The sequence below is a fragment of the Salmo trutta genome, chromosome 29 (genome assembly GCF_901001165.1).
Source record: "Salmo trutta chromosome 29, fSalTru1.1, whole genome shotgun sequence".
NCBI lineage: Eukaryota > Metazoa > Chordata > Actinopteri > Salmoniformes > Salmonidae > Salmo > Salmo trutta.
The window spans coordinates 6,062,521-6,082,101 of record NC_042985.1 but is presented as its reverse complement, the minus strand read 5'-3'; the positions used below and the strand labels follow the sequence as shown (position 1 = coordinate 6,082,101).

At 41.4% G+C, this 19,581-nt stretch overlaps 2 protein-coding genes across 3 annotated transcripts in view; one reads left to right on the top strand and one right to left on the bottom strand.

The window, feature by feature from the left end:
* Window positions 1–16,901, bottom strand: part of LOC115167443 (unconventional myosin-IXAa) — a 103,495-nt gene extending 86,594 nt beyond the window's left edge. The window contains exon 1 of the mRNA XM_029721857.1: window positions 16,485–16,901. The gene's annotated coding sequence lies outside the window, so the exon portion shown is untranslated. The remainder of the gene's footprint in view (window positions 1–16,484) is intronic.
* Window positions 16,902–16,966: 65 nt separating this feature from the next.
* On the top strand, window positions 16,967–19,213 carry LOC115166813 (sentrin-specific protease 8-like). Of its 2 annotated transcripts, none has more exons than XM_029720657.1 (2): window positions 16,967–17,068; window positions 17,574–19,213. In XM_029720657.1, the coding sequence occupies exon 2, from the start codon at window positions 17,618–17,620 to the stop codon at window positions 18,254–18,256; it is 639 nt and encodes a 212-aa protein (XP_029576517.1). In that variant the 5' UTR covers window positions 16,967–17,068; window positions 17,574–17,617; the 3' UTR covers window positions 18,257–19,213. The 2 variants fall into 2 exon arrangements, with proteins under 2 accessions (XP_029576517.1, XP_029576516.1); XM_029720656.1 differs by having other exon boundaries at window positions 16,970–17,073.
* The last annotated feature ends 368 nt before the right edge of the window (window positions 19,214–19,581 follow it).

The window sequence follows — 19,581 nt, the reverse complement described above, 5'->3', positions numbered from 1 at the left end:
TGAAAGGTGAGAGTTCTATAGTTAGTTCAATAATGATAGTGTCCATGTGAAATCATTCAGAACTAGACACAGTAAGAGATGATAGAGGGCATTCCAACAGTAAACCATTAAAAGGATGCCAATCATACCATACAACCAAATAAGTATGAGGTAGCCTGATCCAAATGGGCTGCGTTTACACGGGGAGTCCAATTCTGATATTTTGACCAATCACATCAGATCTTTTCACATCAGATATTTTTCAGAGCTGATCTGATTGGTCAAAAGACCAATTAGTGAATTGCAGAATTGGGCTGCCTGTGTAAACGCAGCCATGGTATTAGAGATATCAGTATCATCTGGATGAAGACTTGGCAAAAACAACATCCGTGTTACAAATGGAACTTAATCATTAACAGCATGAATCTGCTACAGTGGGGTATTAACTTACTTAAACATTAGTATAGGGGAGGAGTAGGATGTTCCTTTCTCAGGAAAGAGAAATCTGTCAACATTGGCCATTCTCTAATCTCCAGATAGTTGTGGATTTCTTTGCCAACTCGTTTTATAAAAAATAAAGACATGGGGGAACTTGCTGGCATGGAATATATAGTCATCACACAGATTTATTTAAAAACATTTCCTGGTAAAGCCGCTCATCAATTCATACTGGAAAGAAGTTCAGTGTGTGTGGCAGGAAGCCCACAGCTACTGAATAAAGAACACCCTGGAGCTCATGTGTAGCTGGCTTGTACACCTCTTTAGAAGTTTGCCAAAGTCTAACCACTAGAAAGGTATCACCTCAAGCACAAATCTGTCTGGTGGTGAGCTGCATGGCAAATGACTGTATGATGCCAAGCAGGGTTGGGGTCAATTCCATTTCAATTCAGAAAGTAAACCCAATTCCAATTCTCTTCAATGAGGAAAATGTACTCTAAAAGAGAACTTCAGTGTACTTCTTGAATTGAAATTGACCCCAACCCTGATGCCAACAGCCTCTACTGGGAACGTTGGGAACCACTCGACTCTAGATGAGTGAGTGGGGCGATGTCAGAACATCCACTCTGCCGGTGCTGAAAGCAAGCAGCTGGGGTTGGTCAGAGGGAAAAAAAGCAGCAGAGAGGGAGTGGAGATGAGGGTGAAGAAGAAGACACAGGGAGGCTACTGTAGGAGGTATCAGTGACTTGGATTACACACACTTCATTTCCCCATAAGAATGGTAGCCATTAGGCCACGGCCTGGTTCAGCTGAGCAGGTCCTGGCCTGGGGCAAGGCAGCTTCAAGGACAAGAGGAGGAGGAGCTGGGCACCAGCGGGTGGACTCCTCCAGACACACTGGCTGGTAAATAAACACGCTCACACCGAGTACGTTTATACGCACAGTAATAATTTGATATTAAACTGATTATGCCAGTAGACAGATTATGCAATAGTCATGTAAACACCTTACTCTGCGATTAAAAAACACCTGGTTTTCTGAGAAATCTTTCTAATTATTAGGACATGTAAACACCTAAAATCTGCATTCCAAATGTGTATTTGATCTGTGCATGTGCTAGCACCAGCCAGGTGCGAGTGAAGCACCCTCTTTAGTGTGAGTGAAGTGAGTTTGGAACAACTGAATGTATGCCTCTTAGAAATAGTTCACATACAAACATATGTTTGAACTCATAATCAAATCTGCTTCCCAAAAATAACAGTCGCTGTGGTAGAACATTTATTTTGATTGGTGATTTTCAGCATTTTTCAGAGTGCCATCAGGTAGCCTGATTCCAGATGGCTCCATGGAAACAGGATTATTATGAGGGAAATCGTTCTTCTTACAAAGCATGTACAGTGCCTTGCAAAAGTATTCATCCCCCATGGGATTTTTCCTATTTTGTTGCATTACAACCTGTAATTTAAAAATAAATTTTTATTTGGATTTCATGTAATGGACATACACAAAATAGTCCAAATTGGTGAAGTGAAAAAAATTACTTTATTCAAAAAAATAAAATAAAAATTGGAAAAGTGGTGCGTGCATACAGTGATAAATGACACCTGGGAGCCAGAAATCTTTCTGATTGAGAGGGGGTCAAATACTTATTTCCCTCATTAAAATGCAAATCAATTCATAACATTTTTGACATGCGTTTTTCTGGATTTTTTTGTTGTTATTCTGTCTCTCACTGTTGAAATAAACCTACCATTAAAATTATAGACTGATCATTTCTTTGTCAGTGGGCAAACGTACAAAATCAGCAGGGGATCAAATAATTTTTTCCCCTCACTGTATGTATTCACTCCCTTTGCTATGAAGCCCCTAATTAAGATCTGGTACAACCAATTACCTTCAGAAGTCACATAATTAGTTAGATTGCACACAGGTGGACTTTATTTAAGTGTCACATGATCTCAATATATATACACACACCTGTTCTGAAAGGCCCCAGCATCTGTAACACCACCAAGCAAGTGGCACCATGAAGACCAAGGAGCTCTCCAAACAGGGCAGTGACAAAATTGTGGAGAAGTACAGATCAGGGTTGGGTTATTAAAAATTTTTCAGAAACTTTGAACATCCCACAGAGCACCATTAAATCCATTATTACAAAATGGAAAGAATATGGCACCACAACAAACCTGCCAAGAGAGGGCCGCCCACCAAAACTCACGGACCAGGCAAGGAGGGCATTAATCAGAGGCAACAAAGAGACCAAAGATAACCCTGAAGGAGCTGCAAAGCTCCATAGCGGAGATTGGCGTATCTGTCCATAGGACCACTTTTAGCTGTACACTCCACAGAGCTGGGCTTTACAGAAGAGTGGCCAGAAAAAAAGCTACTGATTAAAGAAAAAAATAAGCAAACACATTTGGTGTTTGCCAAAAGGCATATGGTAGACTCACCAAACATATGGAAGAAGGTACTCTGGTTAGATGAGACTAAAACTGAGCTTTTTGGCCATCAAGGCAAACGCTATGTCTGGTGCAAACACAACACCTCATAACTCTGAGAACAACATCCCCTTAGTGAAGCATGGTGGTGGCAGCATCATGCTGTGGGTATGTTTTTCATCAGCAGGGACTGGGAAACTGGTCAGAATTGAAGGAATGATGGATGGCGGTAAACGCAGGGAAATTCTTGAGGAAAAGCTGTTTCAGTATTCAAGAGATTTGAAACTGGGACAGAGGTTCACCTTCCAGCAGGACAATGACCCTAAGCATACTGCTAAAGCAACACTCGAGTGGTTTAAGGGGAAACATTTAAAATGTCTTGGAATGGCCTCGTCAAAGCCCAGACCTCAATCCGATTGAGAATCTGTGGTATGACTTAAAGATTGCTATACACCAGCGGAACCCATCCAACTTGAAGGAGCAAGAGCAGTTTTTCCTTGATTGGGCAAAAATCCCAGTGACTAGATGTGCCAAGCTTATAGAGATATACCTCACGAGACTTGCAGCTGTAATTTCTGCAAAAGGTGGCTCTACAAAGTATTGACTTTTGGGGGTGAATAGTTATGCATGCTCAAGTTTCTGTTTTTTTGTCTTATTTCTTGTTTGTTTCACAATAAAAAATATTTTGCATCTTCAAAGTGGCAGGCATGTTGTATGAATCAAATGATACAACCCCCCCCCCAAAAAAAATATATTTTAATTCCAGGTTGTAAGGCAACAAAATAGGAAAAATGCCAAGGGGGTGAATACTTTAGCAAGCCACTGTAAATGTTTTAATCAATAATCATCATTATATTAATCGGATTAGCCACAAAAAATTACAATTAAATCGCATTATTGTGTGCATGTAACCGTTCTTAATAACATGCAAGCGCATACAAATTGAAATCAAATTTTATTGGTCACATACACGTGTTTAGCAGATGTTATTGCGGGTGTAGTGAAATGCTTGTGTTTCTAGCGCCGACAGTGGAGTAATTTCTAACAAATTACACAACATATACCCAATACACAGAAATCTAAGTAGGAATGAATTAAGACTATATACATACGGACGAGTGATGTCAGAGCAGAACAGACTAAGAAACAGTAGAATAGTATAGAATACTATATACACACATATGAGATGAGTAATGCAAGATATGAACAATGCAAGTTCGAGAGACACAGACAGAAGACAGGGAGCAAACACCAGGACTCATGTCCTGTTTGAGAGCTGTCTGCTGAGGACTTCTGCTCCCATTACAGTGCCAGAGATACAACCTGCCTTGAATATTCAGTGCCAACAGATCTAAACTGATAAATGGTCTGTTTCCTGCTCAAGATGCCCCGTTAGTCTTTGGAATGATGCGGTCATGCAACCAACTGAACAAACAGTCTTTAGACCTGCAGGGTATGAAGATCTGAATCAAACTAACCATCACAGTCAATTAACTGTGTTGATGTTGATCGAATTAGCTGCAGGATGATTCCTTTGTGAGGCATTAATTACATAACCACACTGCAGTTGTCACTTCTGATGTCTTGATTCATAACTGTATCCCATACTATGGACAAATTACAAAAGGACAATTTTGCTTAACGTTTAAAAAATACTTCGTGTACCTTACAGACAAACAAACATGCCGTAGCTGGGTGATTTCAAGGGTACAGAACTTCATTGCCTGGCTCTTGCGGTCATATAATACGACCATTCTGCATTGTGAATTGACGTGGAATTGTATGATTTTTCTTATGTTAAAAAAGAAAGGCTACACACATCTAAAGTAAAACGTTTAAAAACAGCATTTAAAAAAAATCAGTTTTCCATTAAAAACAATAAGAAAAATCATCAAATTCGACGTCAATTCACAATGCAGAATAATGGTCGCATTATATGACCGCTAGGGCCAGGCAATGAAGTTCTGTACCACTGTCATATACCCCTTGAAAGCACCCAGCTACGGCATGTTTGTTTGTCTGTCTGTAAAGTTACACTAAGGCTTTTTAAATGCGGTCACGAAACCTTCTCTGGAGATAGTTTCGAAACGCCACTGAACGGGTATTTTACTTGTCTGTAAAGGAATGCAGCTTCTGAAGTGTGACTAACGTCCATCACTAGGCAACCAGAACTGTCAATCAAATAATCTCAAACTACCTGCGCGCAGCCTGCCTGTTTATTTAAATACTGTGATTTAAATCAAAACATTTAGTAGAAATAAGACATTTGCTAGGAAGCGACTCTTAAGATTTTGGAACGAAGTAGACTGATTTAGTTTCCAATACTTCCATGAACACTCGCATCTTTCATATAGAGCTAGCGAGGGACAGAGAGAGTAGAGGAGCACATTACAGGCAGGTTGGTTTTGTCTAGAAGGCATACACTTTGGTCAAAATGTAATTTAGGTTAGGTTTAGGAAAACTTATGCAGCAGGTTAGGAGAATTAACGTAGCAGGTTAGGATCATTTGATAAAGGTTAGGGGGGTTAGCTGAAATGCCAAAAAATATATACTTTTTACAACAAATTTGACAAACGATGTAGACATGACCAGGCACGTTGGCCACCAGGCAGACAGGAGTTAGAAGGCACTAGGCCTATCTATCAGCAATCAAAAGCTGTATCTTGCAATGGAATGCTGTATTTCGCAATTTCTTGGCTTGCAATGTCTTGCAACTTCAGTAAAGCAGGGCCTATCATCAATTAATAGGTTAGGATATTCTACAAGCAATAGACCGAAGACTGAACACATATCATTAGCGAAGAGCAAGGGAGCCAGCAGCAGTGTTATTTTAATTTAGTGGGGAGAAAAAACAAAATAACAATTTTTCCCGTCAGGGACTTTTCTAACGTTCACACCCCTAATCCACACTGGAGGGCGTACAACTTTTAGTATAATAAAAATACGTTTAGACTGAAACCTCAAAGATACAACCCAGCCATATGATATCATGCTGTGCAAGGTAATCCTGAGTTCCATCATAAACGAATCCGGTTCAATTCAATCAACTGGAGTCGTTGGCAGTCCTATAGAACACACACTCCATAACAGAATCCATAGCTGTGTTCGAATACCCATACTAACATACTGTATACTACATACTTAATGAATATATATACACAACATACTATTCGTTCCCTTTTAGTATACTGTTTGTAAACTAACGGTATCCTTTCAGTTGAGCATACTAGCGCTTTGCCTGTCTACAGGAAGTTGATGCTGTTGCTATGCAACCTCTTGCTAGCCTGTTAGCATAACAAATGACTAGCTAGGCATCAAACAAATTGTATTGGGTCACATACACATATTTAGCAGATGTTATTGCGGGTGTAGCAAAATGCTTGTGTTCCTAGCTCCAACAGTGCAATTTTTTATTTATTTTTATTTTATTTCACCTTTATTTAACCAGGTAGGCAAGTTGAGAACAAGTTCTCATTTACAATTGCGACCTGGCCAAGATAAAGCAAAGCAGTTCGACAACATACAACAACACAGAGTTACACATGGAGTAAACAACATACAGTCAATAATACAGTAGAAAAAAATAAGACTATATACAATGTGAGCAAATGATGTGAGATAAGGGAGGTAAAGGCAAAAAAATGCCATGGTGGCAAAGTAAATAAAGTATAGCAAGAAAAACACTGGAATGGTAGATTTGTAGTTTGAAGAAAGTTCAAAGTTCAAATCTAAATAATATGGTGCAAAGGAGCAAAATAAATAAAATAAATAAATACAGTAGGGGAAGAGGTAGTAGTTTGGGCTAAATTATAGGTGGGCTATGTACAGGTGCAATAGTATCTAACAATTCACAACAATACACACAAATCTAAAATAAAATAATGGAATTAAGAAATATAAATATAAGGAAGCGCAATGTCAGAGTGGCATTAACTAAAATACAGTAGAATGTGTTTGTAAATTCAATCTGGAGTGTCAGCATGCGCATTTGTCAATTCAGAGTATTGTCAGTTGGTAAATTCAGAGTGTTTTGCTCTTCGATCGTACAGAGTGGACAGTCTGGCGGAAGAGTAGGGTTGATCAGAGCGGCAGTCAAGCACCCAAACTGTAATTGTACTGCTGGCAACAATTGAATTATGATTTTTTTTTTTTTTCCCCCAGAGGTTCACACACACACACACACACACACACACACACACACACACACACACACACACATACCTTGTCAGCTCGGGGATTCGAACTTGCAACCTTTTGGTTACTAGTCCAATGCTCTAACCACTAGGCTACCTGCCGCCCCACAAAGACTATACCACTTAGCTAAGCTAAGAATGACGTGAATAATCATGTCAAAAAACGTTGGGTGGTTAGATAGAACATGCCAGTATATTAACTATATGCTATGTATTCGTAGCCAACTAACATGACGTTAGGTAGCTAGCTAACATACCAGTACATACTGCTGTATGAGGTTCCAGACACCAAACCAATCCTTCCAGGCTTGTTATTCCCTTTCAAAGGCATTTCTATACCAGCCTAACCGATGACAAAGGAAATTCACTTGGCCTGACTGGCTTTGACAAGCTAGCTTGGGTACTTTAGCGATGAAATAATGCCAAGTGTAACATGTGCTAGGTAGTGGATCCACACTAATGACTTTATGATGCATTTTCTATGAACTGAACATGAGCAAAGCAGAAAATGCTTTTTATCATTCAAACCAACAATTCATTTGGTTTGTTTGCTGCACTGTTACAACCGTCAACGCCTCTAATTCCAGCAAAGGTTATCAGAGATTTGAAAGCACAACCCAAAAGCATGTTTTGGGATGACCATTGGGTTTCCCATGTATAACAAAACGGTATAGCTTATGCATTGGCAGCCATGATGGCACTAATGCAATATTCATCATATACAGTACAATGGGCAGGCTATGACATTAACTGCAGGGCTGAATGTTAAGCACATCTGCTTAGCGCATTAGAAACAACATGACCTCTAACTATAGGTCAGTGTTCAGAGGGCTCTCTCAGACTCTTCAACATGACGACTGGGCTGACTGATCGCAGTCAGTCTGCAGCCAGACGATGCTCTTTGAAATATGAGACGAATGGTGCAGTCGGAGCGGCAGTGGATGGAGGGAGGCAGAAGAAATCTGAAACAGTGGCCACATTGATCCATGCTTTGTTTGAGATGAACGTATGCAAAGAAACTTGAGAACTTTTGAGCTTCACAACTCTTGTGGCAGTTCTAGGTATTACAGAGTCCACATCAAACATTACCTTTGTAATGTTACCCAAATACGTTTTTTTCCCCCCAAAGCAAAGTGTAGATTTAGTGTAAAAATCGGTCCATAAGTCACTATTATACTGAATCGAAGCTCAGCCAACTTCACATTGATTAATTCAGCTAGCAACTTGACCAATTTGCCAGGAACTTGTGTCAGGAAGGGATCTAATACGTCTTCAAAAAGGGACTTATCGTCCAAAATAGGGACAGCTCAGGTGGGTTTTTTTCTCTGAACAATAGCGTGCTGCCTTGAATAAGAGGGTCACAGCGGTCCAGTGCTCCTATTGAGAGTCCATTTTCCCAGATTTACATTGGCCCCCCTCCGGAAACACTTGGAGCAAATGTTAGCCTCAGTGCCTGTAACTTTCACAGCTCGCCTCAAGTTGTGTGACATGACCAGGGGAAGCATTTTCCGTGCTAAATGGGTGCGCAGTGAGTGAACAAAGGAATGAGAGGTGAAAAAGACCATGGAACACCACACAAGGTCTGACTGGAAAGTTAGCAGAAAATAGGCCTAGCTTTTGCTCCTACAGCCAGGATAAACTGACAATAAGACAATTTTGAGAAAGTTCTAAATAACCATCAAATGTATATCTATTGTGATAGAATATCAAAGAGTGCATGTTGTTTACACCCCACCCCCCCAAAAGTCATCCTTATATTCAAGAAAACAAGATCCAGCTGTGGGAAATGTTCATATTTTTTCTGTAACATTAGCCAGTAGCATATTGCTGGCAGATGAAGGTTAATATCTCGGGCCCCCATACTCAATAGGCAGACCACAGAGTGAATCTGGACCCAGAACGGGGTCAATACAGACCAAGGGTCCCGACTAATAAAAAATAAAACCAAATCAAATATATTTTAAAATGTAAATGTTTTAGCTCAGTCGGACTTCAACCCTGTGTATAATATGAACACACATAAGACATTGCAAAATGTGTAGAATTGCAGGAAATAAGCTTTGAAAACTGCAAAATTCTCTCTTTGCCAACAAGAGGGGTGTGAACAGTTTGGGGGTCACATTGGGTTGCTAGGTTGGGGTTTGTTACTACGCCGATAAATGACAATATGCATTCGGGACCTTTGCCACCTAGGAAATGTGTGTTACCGGAACTCCTCAAATAGTACTTGAAGCCTTGATCTAGGGTGTGAATCACAGGACCTCGGACAGGACATGGGAAGAAACCATAACAGTTTGGCAGATCAGTCAGTCAAAGGAGGACAAGACAGGCGCTTTGTCTGAGGTGAACACTGACGACGCTAACGGAGCTAATGGCTTTAGCAGACCGCGTGTCTGATGAAGTATATTAAACAACATAGCGTTATCGTACACTGAGAGGGGAGGTCAGGGAGTTCAATGGGGGAACTAACAAACACCATGCATTCTAAAAACAATGGGTAGACAAAGAAATTATATAGTAAGGGAGTGCAGAGGGGGGATGTTCAATGCAATTGTAAACTCAATAGGTTGGTATAATGTTTTTAGGATTTGGGCTTATTTCATAAAATAGTAGGAAATAACTTTGCCATCATCAACATCATGTTGTCAAATTTACTTTAGACAGATGGCAATGACATTAGCTTGAAAAGTTCGTCAAAAATAGCTAGCAATGCTAACGTTAGCTAGCTAAAATCTGGAGGTCTCCCCTCAATCTTAGCTACCTAGTTAAAGTAATACTGCATCTAAAGTCAATCTGGTGACATCAAAATAATAAAAAGGTTTTCCTAATAATGATTTGCCTTCTTAAGAAATGTCATTGTGTTTTCATGCCACAGTAATGCACTTTAGAACAAATATTCATCAGCACCCAATAAGGATGTATTGAGCAGAATGCTCAGTTGGGCATCAGTCCTAAAACAAACAAAAAATATTGTCACGCAACATGCAACCAATGAATTCAATTACTAGAGGGACTATGTCATAAACCCATAGAAGTTCCATATTGGAGTGAAAGTGGCCAGTTAAGCTTATTTGAAAGAAAATAAAACGGATCTGATTATATTATGTGGTCCCGTGTGGCTCAGTTGGTAGAGGATGGTGTTTGCAACGCCAGGGTTGTGGGTTCGATTCCTACGGGGGACCAGTACGGGGGAAAAATGTATGAAATGTATGCATTCACTACTGTAAGTCGCTCTGGATAAGAGCATCTGCTAAATGACTCAAATGTAAAAATGTAAACGTATATAAAGTGATCTATAACAGCGCTATGGTCCGCGATGCTTTATGCTAAAAACAAGATGTAAAATATCTTATTTATTTATAAAGCCCTTCTTACATCAGCTGATGTCACAAAGTGCTGTACAGAAACCCAGCCTAAAACCCCAAACAGCAAGCAATGCAGGTGTAGAAGCCCGGGAAAGACGTGACTCCGGCACATACGGGGAAATCATGGTTTCATTTATTTCACATTCAGAGGCTGAGCTACAACCTTCTATAGCAGAGGAGACAAAAAATACACTTTGCTTGGGAAGTAATCTAATTATTTCACTATCCTTTGATTAAGCTATTCACTTTCTGTTCAATAGAAGATGTTTAACCTCAGACAGCTTTTAGCAAAACACTTGACCTTCTCTCATTGGGATAAGCCACGGAAGAATAGCCAGAAGTTAAATGTAACATTTTTGGAGAAATATGATAAGATGAACACATATCTCGGTGTCCATTTTATTTTATATTATTTTACCCCTTTTTCTCCCCAATTTTGTGGTATCCAATTGGGTAGTTACAGTTTTGTCTCATCGCTGCAACTCCCGTACGGACTCGGGAGAGGCGAAGGTCGAGAGCCGTGCGTCCTCCGAAACACCAACCCAGCCAAGCTGCACTGCTTCTTGACACAATGCCCGCTTAACCCGGAAGCCAGCCGCGCCAATGTGTCAGAGGAAACACCGTACACCTGGCGACCGTGTCAGCGTGCATTGCGCCCGCCACAGGAGTCGCTAGTGCACGATGGGACAAGAACATCCCTGCCGGCCAAACCCTCCCCTAACCCGGAGGACGCTAGGCCAATTGTGCGCCGCCTCATCGGTCTCCCAGCCGCGGCCGGCTGCGACAGAGCCTGGACTCGAACCAGGATCTCTAGTGCAATGCAGTGGCTTAGACCACTACGCCACTCGGGAGGCCCGTCGGTGTCCATTCTTATCCTATAATTTTGGTAATTTGTGTGGTATTAAAAAAATATTCTGCTAATGTTTAAAATGATGTAGAATTTAATGAAATGTTCATAAAAGGCTATATTTTCTTGGGTCTGTAAATATGATGATAGATTCATGAAATGCTTTTACTATAAAGGAGATATTTCCACTACTCTTGTCCATGGTGGTCTGTGAACCCACAACCTTCTGGCCTGCAGCCCTGTGCGCTATCAAAATTCCTGCATTGCCATGTAAGGCTTACAGGACAAAGAACAGTTTCTAAAACTGCATATCTAAGGCTCTGGTATGTCCAAGAAGTGAGGGTAAACGGTAATTCCATCTTGGCCTAATCATTTTATTGACGTAACCATTTAAACTAAATAAAATCTAGTGCTTAAATTATGAAATACCCTCGACCTCATTTGCTAAGAGCGATGAAGCAGTAGGTTAAATTAACTCAAGGGCTTTCTTCCAGAAGCAACTTTCGCTACATGCCCTTTGAGTTTCCGGTGATTGTTCTAGCATCTCAACAGGAGTTTCTCAATAGAGAGGAATTAAACAAAGATTTGGCCTCGTCCTCTTTCCACAACAGACACTCCTTTTTAGGGGAGAACTACTGTAGGAGCGAACTCCGTACTTTTAAAGGGACACTAATAACCAAGTAATGAGTAGGCTAGTGACCAAGGCTAGTAACAAGTAGGCTAGTAACCAAGTACCGAGTAGGGTGGTGACCGAGTAACAAGTAGCTGGTGACCAAGTAACAAGTAGGCTAGTGACCGAGTAACAAGTAGCTGGTGACCGAGTAACAAGTAGCTGGTGACCGAGTAACAAGTAGTCTGGTGACCGAGTAACAAGTAGCTAGTGACCGAGTAACAAGTAGCTGGTGACCGAGTAACAAGTAGGCTAGTGACCGAGTAACAAGTAGGCTAGTGACCAAGTAACAAGTAGGCTGGTGACCGAGTAACAAGTAGCTGGTGACCGAGTAACAAGTAGCTGGTGACCGAGTAACAAGTAGCTGGTGACCGAGTAACAAGTAGCTGGTGACCGAGTAACAAGTAGCTAGTGACCAAGTAACAAGTAGCTAGTGACCGAGTAACAAGTAGCTAGTGACCGAGTAACAAGTAGCTGGTGACCGAGTAACAAGTAGCTGGTGACCAAGTAACAAGTAGGCTGGTGACCGAGTAACAAGTAGCTAGTGACCAAGTAACAAGTAGGCTGGTGACCGAGTAACAAGTAGCTAGTGACCGAGTAACAAGTAGCTGGTGACCGAGTAACAAGTAGCTGGTGACCAAGTAACAAGTAGGCTGGTGACCGAGTAACAAGTAGCTAGTGACCGAGTAACAAGTAGCTGGTGACCAAGTAACAAGTAGCTGGTGACCAAGTAACAAGTAGGCTAGTGACCAAGTAACAAGTAGCCAAATAATAGGCCTGACCTGCATTTAGGCCGACTCAATTTGGTGAAAACAGAAAACACCGTTGGTAATGTTAGGAAAATAAAAAACTATTCCTTGTTTTCCATAAGAGGAATACCTATGTGATAAGAGGAATACCTATGTGAGAAGGATGTTCATTGACTATAGCTCAGCGTTCAACACCATTGTCTCCTCCAAGCTCGTCACCAAGCTTAGGACTTTGGGTATGAACACCTCCCTCTGCAACTGGATCCTGGACTTCCTGATGGTACGACCCCGGGTGGCGAGGGTAGGCAACATCACCTCAGCCACGCTGACCCTACCACTCAAGCCATAGACTATTTTCTCTGCTGCCGCACGGCAAGAGGTACCGGTGCATCAAGTCTGACACCAACAGGCTCTTGAACAGCTTCTATCCCCAAGCAATACGACTGATAAATAACAAAATAGCTACACAGACTGAGTTAACCTTTAATTTACCTTTTATTTCAATCTTTGCACTGTCTCTATGCACACTCACAGGGCCCTACACACACACACTGTCACTCCATCATTTGGTCACTCACACATAATATGCACACACATTTATACTGATTCTACACACCCACTCATATACAAGCTGCTGCTACTCTGTTTATCTTATATCCTGTTGCCTAGTCTCCTTACCCCTGTACATATCTACCTCCATCACTACAGTATCCCTGCACATGTAAATATGGTATTGGAACTGACTTATTAAAAATGTCCTATATTTAGTATGCTTACTTACTTGTGTATTTTATATTTCTTATTCTTGTGTTTTTTTTCTAGTAATACATTGTTACTGATCATTGCATTGTTAGGTTTTGAGTATGCAAGAAAGGCATTTCACTGTACTTGTGCATGTGACATTAAAACTAGAAACTCTCATTCTGACCAGTCTGAGCACCATGAGGAGTTAACGAGGGGAAATACAAAGCCATGGGGGAAGCCAAGCTTTTGAGGTCCCGTAGCCTCCTTCTGTAATGGCCACAGAGAATGGGGAGCTTTGTTCATGGGCAACAGGCATGTTCCACTTTAATGACTTCACTTCATGTGCGTGCCAATCACTTACGCCATACAATCCGGCCATGCGGCCGCACAACACTTTTCATGTGCGGCTGACCAAGTGACTCAGCACGTGACCTACCACCCCACCCCACCTAACCCCACAGAAGCATGTGGCAATGAGGTCACTCATTTGAGGTTATGTTGAGTTTTAGAATCCTCAAAAGGCATTGTGTAGTCCTATATGGGAAAAGCACAGCATGGTCACAGAGGAGCGGTTTGTCGCCTCGGTCCACCAGTGAACAAAACAATCAGGATAGAACTGACACAGTCAACATGTTGGCTACAGTCTCTGTGGTTAGGGAGCGATAGCTTTAGGGTGATGCAATAGTTGTATTTCTGCAATGGTCTTTTCCATCATGGAGGCTAGCCATCAAAACTTTGGAAGAACTCTGCTACTGCTGTAAAGCTTGTTTCCATTTGTCAAAGCAGCACCCCACAGCTCAGACTTTGGAGTGTCTACAGAGGAGCCTACAATGACTAAATAATGTGCAGCCAAATGGCCATTCACATTGATTTCACTGATCCACCTCAAAGATAATTGGTTTCTAAAGTATACCACAGCATACCCCACCTAAGAACATTCATGAACAATTTCCATAGCCCCAGTCAGTAATATTCCACTGTCATAGATAGTGATATAGCCTAATAAAGCTACATAACATTTTTATTCCCAGATGAATACTTCACGATTGAGCATTTCCAAACTGCAGATAGAGTGACATAGTTCCCTTCAGACGCTGCATCTGCACTGCTTCTACTGCATCTGCACTGCTTCTACTGCATCTGCACTGCTTCTACTGCATCTGCACTGCTTCTACTGCATCTGCACTGCACTGCTTCTACTGCATCTGCACTGCTTCTACTGCATCAGGTGTTAGATCTCTGGCTACAACAGCTGCTGTAGCTACTCTGCTGCGCTGACAATCACTCCCACTTTTGATCCTCTCTAGGTTCATATCAGCACAACGCGGTTTTTCTCAAGCCTTCATCTCTGTTTGATGGCTTGCTTTCCATATTATCCTGTAGGCCTTTAGTTCAACAAGATGAACCCAAACGTCACAATGTATCCAGTTGAGATCAGAAATATCCTGTAGCCTAGTCCTGACCCAGGCTATTACACGTTTCAGGTATACAAGCGCCAACCATGGACATCACCAGAACATCATATCATGACTATTCATTGGATGTTAACCATAGAGTTAACTAGAGCTGAAGTGTTCTATTACCCCATGATGTGATACAGCCAAGAGGTCTGCCATTCAGAAATGTCAGAGAGAGGAGATGCCTGCCGGGAGTCATGTCAGTGGGACAAGTTTCTGGACTCTAATATCATGCCCATGGCAGGCCTCTCTGGTGCTACCCCAGTAGGCAGCTGTGTCTTCTCAGTCCCAATGAATTCCTCCAGACCCACTCTGATCACCTGTACAGAGGATGGGTCCAAGTAACAAACTTTATGGAGAATATAGTTGTAGTACCTGGGAGTTTTATTAGACGTATGTACGGGATACACATGGTATACACAGTCCAACGAAATGGTTACTTGCAGGCTCGACAATGCAACAACAATAAGAAATAAAAGTTAGTTACTAAACATTCGTTATATTTTTGTAATTTCAAAATGTCTTGTTGTTGCTCACCATGGGGTAATTGTTTCCCATTCTACCCATATCAGACTCCAGAGAAGCTTATTGATAAACAATTATCTACAGGCTAAACAATATCCAAACTACAGAAGACATGTATAGAATACAGGCTATAGCCTCTACACTGGCATTAAACAATAACATTCTCCAAAGATCATATAAACATTCTCAATCAACTCAGTACGAGGATTGGTCAGCTTGAGGGATAAGTAGTGGATAAAGCTATGGAACAAATGTTATGGGCTAAGGAGTGCTGCTCTGGGCAGGCCCCATGATTCAGCAGCTTCTTCACCCCATTATACCTCCTCTACAATTCCCTTGCCTTGCAGTCTGTACTGCATCCACTGCATTATAAATTATTCTGGCTAACCTCCACTAAATAATACCTGCAGATATTTCCCCGCCCCAGACAGAGATAGACAACACACCTCTGCTATTGCTAGTGCTCTCAATTATTGTTCGATTACTTTGTGTCAAAAGAGGGTGGTCTGAGATCACTTGAAGTTGGCGGGACATTGTAATCTTCAAATGTTGATACATTTGATGGGATACAATGCATCTGCATGGACGTTGACAGATACTGTCTTGATTTGACTTGAAATAATTTTGTTTAAAAACTATAGTGCGTAGGTTATAAACTTTCGGTTCCCTTGACAAACTACATCATCAGTTATCTAACAGCTCATGACAATAACTTACTACTCGAAAGCAATACACTTTTGTAATAGTGGGTGTCTCACTACTGACAAAGTAAAAATAACAAATGTTGTATGCAAAGATGCGGTTTCTTTAATACACGCACAATCACAAAGTGGTCAAGCTATAAATCCAGTCAATAAATTAGCACCGCGTTTCAAGTAATGGTAACTACACGCAATAAACTCCCTGTGGTTCAGTGGGAAGGGTAATGTTAGTTCATTGCGCTATGAATGGAATTCCAAAAATCATATTGTCAATAGCAAAACGTTGCCTATTGGTACCATACCCCAGTGATTGGTACATATATATATTTTTACACGCACATGAAAAGCCCCGTTTGGGACAGTAACAACACTTCTTACCTTACTGCTTCAATAAACGTTAATCCAAATCTGTTGTGCGCTGAAGCCTTCTCATTTGGGACAGGGAAATTAGCACACATATGCAACTCTCAGATCTGATTTTTAATTCCCGGGGTTTCCTTAAACAACTGCGTCTTCGTTCTTCTCTCCAAATAACTTCCCCCGAAAAGAATTCTCAAAATTCAGATCAGTCCCGAACAGTGCCGCATATTTGTCCTATTTTCTTCTCTTCTTAAAATGTATTAAAAGCAGCCCTTCCTATCCCCGGTGACGTTCGATGAAACCTCTGCTGCCTTTTCCCCCTTGCTAAACAGTGCGCGCTCACGCTACTTGATAGGCGGGGTGAAATAATCAGGGAGGGTGTGTTTCCCAGAGAGGTTCGAGGGGATTGGATGTACCGACTCATTCAGCGAATCACCCGCATGGACACAGCGGGTCCCAAATGTCTCGGGAAAGCCCACTTGCCCCGCAGTACTGTCGCAAAATGTTTACAGGAGTGGAGCAGTTCGTACTCGTTTACGTTTCTTACTGCAACGAGGAAGGAAGGTTGCATTTTTGATGGACATTTTTACTGAATGTGTCTGGTAAGGTATGTGAAATAAAATGTTTGTTTGTTTATTAATTTCGTACATCGTAAAACCCACTGCGCATGCCAAACCCATTGGATTGGGAGTCAACACTAGCTAGCATAGCAAAACGCAATGTAGCGCCAGCAAACATGCCAACTTTGACCAAAATAAAAAAGGTTTTAGCTATGACTAGCTAACTTAGTGTGTTGTTATATAGTCTTTATAGCTATAGTGCTAATTGTGAGATTGAAGATTATATCCAGTAGAAGTTGTATTTATTTATTCATAGCTAATCAGCCTGCCAACATAGCTAAGGTTAGGTATCTGGAAAGTACTTTCAGCACCTAGGCTATAGCTAACTAGTAGAAAAATTGTTTTTGTGGCTCATACACTCAACTAATGAATTAGCTAGCGCTCATTCCTGAAAAATCTGACAAGATGACAGTTTGTGATTGTGTATAGTAGTGTTGCTTCATCTTTAACTTAATCTTCCCAAAACCGGTTCCTCCATGTTTTCCAGACTGACCCTGTCTACCTGTCCACCCCCACCCAGCCTTGGAGAGAATGGATCCTGTTGTGTTGAGCTACCAGGACAGCCTCCTGCGGCGCTCTGATGTGGCCTTACTGGAGGGCCCTAACTGGCTCAACGACCAGGTCATCGGCTTTGCCTTCGAGTACTTTGCCACTGAGCTCTTCAAAGGCCTTGGCGAAGCGGCCATCTTCATCAGCCCCGAGGTCACCCAGTTCATCAAGTGTGCTGCCTGCCCGGAGGAACTAGCACTGTTTCTGGAGCCGCTGGGGCTAGCTTCCCGGCGCTGGGTCTTCCTGGCTGTCAACGACAACTCCATCCAGACTGCCGGCGGCTCTCACTGGAGCCTGCTGCTGTTCTTGCGCGACGGCGGCCATTTTGCCCACTACGACTCGCAGAGTGGTGGCAACTCACTTCACGCCCGGCGCATCGCCACAAAGCTGGAGCCCTTCCTGGGGTCGGGGAGGAAAGTGCCCTTTGTGGAGGAGCCCTGTCCTTTGCAGCAGAACAGCTATGACTGCGGCATGTATGTGATCTGTAACGCAGAGGCCTTGTGTGAGAGGGCCAGAGTGGAGGGCTCGCCTCGCCTCCCTGTCCAGACCATCACCCCGGCCTACATCACTCAGAAGAGGCTAGAGTGGTGCCGACTGATCCAGAGACTGGACAGAGATTGACCTGGGGAGCTATGTTCTCCTCCTCAGCACTAAGCATGTCCTCAATGTACTCAGAACAGGAGAGCCTCCAGGAGTTTTAAGGTCAATGAAGGAATGCACTGGATCTACATTCACAATCACAAAGGTATTGCCTTTGATAGTAAAAGATTGAAGCCGTGTTCCAATATTTCAGGCTTCATACAACAATTGCTGTCATATTTACACCTTATAAAGCCAGAACAACACATGTAAACACTGCACCTGCATGCCTATACAATACATATCATTTATTATCTATTTATCATATTCATCACAAGGAGCGGGTTACAATTCAAAGTTTATTTGTCGCATGACAGAATACAACAGGCGTAAACCATCCAGCTAAATGTTTCCTCAACAGAGTTCAATATCAGAGGTAGGAAATAGAAAGTCCAGAATAGGATCTTACAAACGGCAGGTAAACAACACTAGGTCAGATAAAAAAATAAAAACACAGGAGAAATGGACATCTTGAAAAGAACGACACGTTTTCTATTCACTGTATTTCATTTGATCTTGTAAGAAAATGTGGAAATTGTTTACAATTTATTATTGCTCAGGTATGCTGTAAATGAATTAGAATTGATATGAAGAATGTATCTTAGAATGTTAAATATACAATAACATCACAATTAAGAAATGTTTGGATGCAATTATACCTGTTGATCATGGTCAAATGCTGGTTGTATGGCAGCACCAGTTCTATGATCCTCTCCGTTTACTAAACCTGCAAATAAAACCTAGTCCTTATCTTAGTAAACCAGTAACATTCACACAGTATCTCCATGATACACTTCCAATAAACCAAGCAAGGAACATGAAAGTGCCATATCTTATATATGAGATTATATGCATATAATGAGATAAATGAATTTCATGTTGAAATTGTTACAGTATTTTGGATGATAATAAAGGAATGAATCTGAAATCAATAAGCAACCCAATTTGGTTCCACTTTGTGTCAGTAACATGCAGTCAAATACATGATTCAAAATCAACAAGAGTGTATGAATAATGAATATAGTACTAATGTATTAATGACATATCAATTATTTATTTATTCATTACTGGCTGAGGCAATGATGAACACCTGAAGAATAGAAAACCATTTAGTCTTGGAATGAATCACAAGGTCCCGGTAATTACATTCCTTTATTAGTCCCGTTTACTTCTCTACTCAGTCTGTATCGCTGAAGCGTTACAGATTGTGAGCCAGAAATTTAAAGGTCATTTCCGATTTGAGACGATTTCCAGTCAGAACGCCAAATGTCAGGCAATAGTAGTGTAATTAAAATGACTGTTTCTAG

Excerpts from the sequence above, each read along its gene's own strand:
- LOC115166813 (XM_029720657.1), top strand. The coding sequence starts at position 17,618 with ATGGATCCTGTTGTGTTGAGCTACCAGGACAGCCTCCTGCGGCGCTCT.